We start from the raw sequence: 4,129 nt of genomic DNA on the forward strand, positions 1-4,129 counted from the left end.
TTGATGCCTTTCTGCCCCCCAGATCCTCTTTTCCCCCTCCAGTTTCAGGAGCTGCAGCCCACCCACTTCTTCACTTAGAAGTCGAGGGCATCTAAAGCTTTCCAAACCTTTTCTCACTCCCATTTAAAAGCGCACATGCCACGTCACTCCAGTCAGCCTGCAAAAAGCAGTGCTGTCAGGGCTGCCTGTCTGCATCTGTAAAGTGTGCAATTCTTGCTGCTTACATGAGAAAGATACGATTCAGGAAGTGAGCAGGAGCAGGATGTCACATTTTATTTGTGTTCTTTTAAAATTTCTTCATAAAAGGGTACAGTTTTCAGGCTGAGTGTAACATTCAGTTCTTTTCTAAGTATTTAACAAAAGATACTGCCAGTACATAACCGAAAGTCCAATGTGATACCGAGTCTCACACTGCACTGATGGCATTTTCCAGGTGTTCACTGTGGAAGAAATGATGCCTCACGTCCAACACATGGAAGGAGGTCACAGTAAAAACCTCTTCCTTAAAGACAAAAAGAAGAAAGGCTTCTGGCTGGTGACTCTCCTGCACAACAGGCAAATCAACTTAACTGATCTCGCGAAAAAACTGGGTGTTGGAAGCGGGAACCTGAGGTTTGCTGATGAAAACTCCATGCTGGAAAAGCTGAAGGTGGGCCAAGGCTGTGCCACACCACTGGCGCTCTTCTGTGACCAGGGGGAGGTGAGGCTGGTGCTGGACGCTGCCTTCCTGGAGGGCGGCCACGAGAGGGTGTATTTCCACCCAATGACAAACTGTGCAACCATGGGTTTGAGCCCTGACGACTTCTTGAAGTTTGTGAGATCAACAGGGCACGATCCCATCATCATACGTTTTGATGAGGACACGACGTAGACAAAACTCATTTCTCTATGCCGAGGCATAGGTTTTGTAAAGAAAAACTGGTGAAAGTCTTTTACAAATAAAACTGGAAAAACCAGGCTCGCTCCTTTTTACTCTTTCAATTGTGTAAGTTTATAATCTGGTCAGAAAAAATACTGTCTTTGGGTCATTTAGAAGTTGAACATAATATTCTTAAGAAGACAAGACATGTTTGCAGTCTACCACTGAGTAACCAGAAAAGGGGTTATTTAAATAATGTTACAGTCTTTATTAATGAAACAGATAAAACTGGAACTTCCCATATGTGGTACTGGCCTTGAAGGGTTAAACTTAAAACATCATTAGGATATAAGAAGTTAACTTAAAAGTTTCACACTGTTTGTCAGTACACACAGAATGGAGGTGTCTCTGTGCTGTACCTGTACCCACTCATCCTCTACTACACATTGCTTTCTTATTTTCACCTAGAAAAAGACAACTTGTCTACACTACCAAAACCACATTTGATTGTCTATGTTTTTAGCTGCATTTTCACTTTCACAGTATCCTCCCCTTGGGAAGTTACTTTGTGCTTGCCCTATGAGGATAGACATAAACCTCTCTCACTTCTAGAGCTTCTCAGCAACTGGGATGCAAACCCTGGTACCAGCCTCCCTTCTGGCAGACGAGGTCCAAGGAGTGGAGTTACTGTACGTTCTTGGTCTGTGCTGGTGATGCCTGGGAGGAAGGTTAATACAACCAGGAGCTGTACTAATGTTTGTGTGTGGTTTTGTTCTGTGCTCTACTGTACCTTAACCAGTGCCTACAGAAGTGGAGAGAAGGGTACAACGAGGGGCTGTACTTCTCCCATTGGGAGAAGGGGACTGCCTTCCCCTGACAAACCACATGTTTAAGAGGTTGAGGGGAGGCCGATTTGGATTTCAACAGGTGATGGATACTTCATACGGAAAAGTATCTGCTGTCGCACACTAGTACATGCTCAACATGTGATCTCCTAGTTCTTTCTCCTCCTCTCTTGCCTAAATGAATCAACCCCCTTCAAACAGACTGTGTGTTGAAGACACAAGCAGCAGAAACTCCATGAAGTGCAGTAAATGTGCTGTGGCAACAAGTACCCTTCCAAAACCCAGAGATAGGGGAGCAGTGAAAGCAAGGGACACAGTGTGAAGATGATGAGAAGGGCTTCTGAACACAGCCTAACAAAACTGTCATGTACAAGCAGTAACACCAACGAACTGGAGACAGAACAGAACACAGAAGCATGAAGAAAAAACACATTAAAGGACTTGTGATCTTGGATGACTGTTTGCTACTGTGTCACTCTAAAGGATGCAGTATTTTTCCTATTAAGAAAGTGAAACCTTAAATTCTAGAGAGTGAACAACTAAGAAAAAGCATCTTCCAGGGCAAAGCAAGTCACTGCACAAACAGCCTTACCATGGTAGCCTTCACTTCCAAAGGACCTGGTGCCTGTTCTCAGAGACAAGAGCTTGAACTGCTGGCTCACAAGTGTTCCGTTGTTAAATCCTCCCCTCCACATTCCAAAGACACAAACCAACCCCATCTATTGCCACAGTCATCTCAAATGGGAAAGAGGTGACCTAAAAACGTTGATGCTATGGGAAGAGCCACTGGAACAGTGTCCAGATACATGTGGGTTTATAAGAAAGGACTGAAAGGAACATCTGGTATTTAGGACCTTTGGGTTAATTAATGTACTCTGGATCGATGCATGTGTTACTAAATTAAGTAGATATTAAGATACTGTCTTATGTGTCTTTAAAATTTACCTTATCCTCTGCCTGCCACTCACTCTCCCTTCCCTTTAAGGTTTCTTTCTGCTACCCCAAAATGTAACTTAAACCCCAAACGATATTTGACTTGTCAAGGTTTTTAAATCCAGAAAGCTTTAAATGTGAAAAGTTGTTTTAAAGACACGTGCACACAGCAGTTTACTGTGCTTCATGGATCTCCAGATCTGTGCTGCCTAAATTTAACTACCTTTGTCCTCAGGAGAGACTCTGAGACTTCTCTCAGCAGAAGTAACAACCAGGTAAAATCAAAGCTTTAAACACTACATTTGGCAAATCTATAATGATTTTTTTTTTTTCTTATGAAATTAGTGCCTTTTATCTTTAAATAATATCAAAATAGTGTTTAGTGAGCAGCCACACAGGTCTACACAGATCAACACCACAAACTACACTCTGTCCAGGAAAGATTCTGCTCCAGCAGAGTCAGAAGGACTCACTGACCACACCACCGGCTGACCACAACTGAACACCAACACCCTCCCAGCAACATCAGTCTCCAGAGAAAGTGTGTATAGACGTACACACACGAGTAAAAATTATTTGGTTTGGCATTTTAATAACATCATTAATAAATGTGTACAGTGGCAAACATTAAAAAATCAGTATGTAAAGGAAATTACAGATTTAAATAAGAGCTTTTTGAGTGTTGTTTCACACCTCGGTACATTCCTTTAAGGCAGCTTTATTAATATCAAAGCATTATTTACACACACATCATCATCTACCTCCACAAATCATACATGAGCTGCTTCGCTGGGGCTGCAGCATGTCTTGGGAATAGAAACAAGACGTGTTGGGAAAGTTACTAAATCCTCAGCAGACTCTCAGGAAAGTAAATCAAAGTGACACATTGTACAGCACTACAGCCTGTTTGTAACCCCGGGACCAGCGGTGACAGATCTGGCAGTGCTTGCAGCAGAAAGCAGTGCGTGTACTCCTGTTGTGCACACACTGCCCAACAGCCGCCCTGGTCTCCCCCTGGGACATTGTGCTCCAGAACACGTGAAGCAGCTCCCTAATTAAATTTACATTTTTATTGTATTTGAAGGGCACAGACTGGAAAGATTAAGAAAGGAGAGAGAAAATAATTAGAAGTCCTCAGAGCGTGGAGAGCTTCCTGACAGCTCCTCTGCTCTGAGACGTCTGCAAAACAAAGTGCTGGGAGCAGCAGATCCTGATCTCTCAAATGCCAGCCTATCTCCCGGGCTGCGCTCGGCTAATGCAGCAATTGCAACCCCAAATCCCACTCTGGCCTCTCTGCTGATGCAGGTGAAGTGGGTTAAAACCCACTTGCACTGGCACAGGCAGGCCTGAGCCAGGACTGGGCACACAAACCTGAGTGAGGCCAGGCTCGGACCTAGCAGGGGGAATTCCGCCCCCAGGCTCTGGCTGATTCTCTTGTACAAGGAAACTTTAGGTGGAGGTTTTTGGATGGGGGGTTCATTTCTAACACACG

At 43.9% G+C, this 4,129-nt stretch overlaps 1 protein-coding gene across 1 annotated transcript; it reads left to right on the forward strand.

The window, feature by feature from the left end:
• Positions 1–439: 439 nt before the first annotated feature.
• On the forward strand, positions 440–871 carry LOC104407952 (prolyl-tRNA synthetase associated domain-containing protein 1-like). Its single transcript, XM_010017369.1, has one exon. It carries the CDS (start codon positions 452–454, stop codon positions 869–871), a length of 420 nt encoding a protein of 139 aa, XP_010015671.1. The 5' UTR covers positions 440–451.
• Positions 872–4,129: the final 3,258 nt, after the last annotated feature.

The sequence above is a fragment of the Nestor notabilis genome, unplaced genomic scaffold, assembly GCF_000696875.1.
Source record: "Nestor notabilis isolate BGI_N333 unplaced genomic scaffold, ASM69687v1 scaffold30340, whole genome shotgun sequence".
Lineage (NCBI taxonomy): Eukaryota > Metazoa > Chordata > Aves > Psittaciformes > Psittacidae > Nestor > Nestor notabilis.

What these genes read in the sequence shown, in the direction of transcription:
- LOC104407952 (XM_010017369.1), top strand. Translation starts at nt 452, where the DNA reads ATGATGCCTCACGTCCAACACATGGAAGGAGGTCACAGTAAAAACCTC.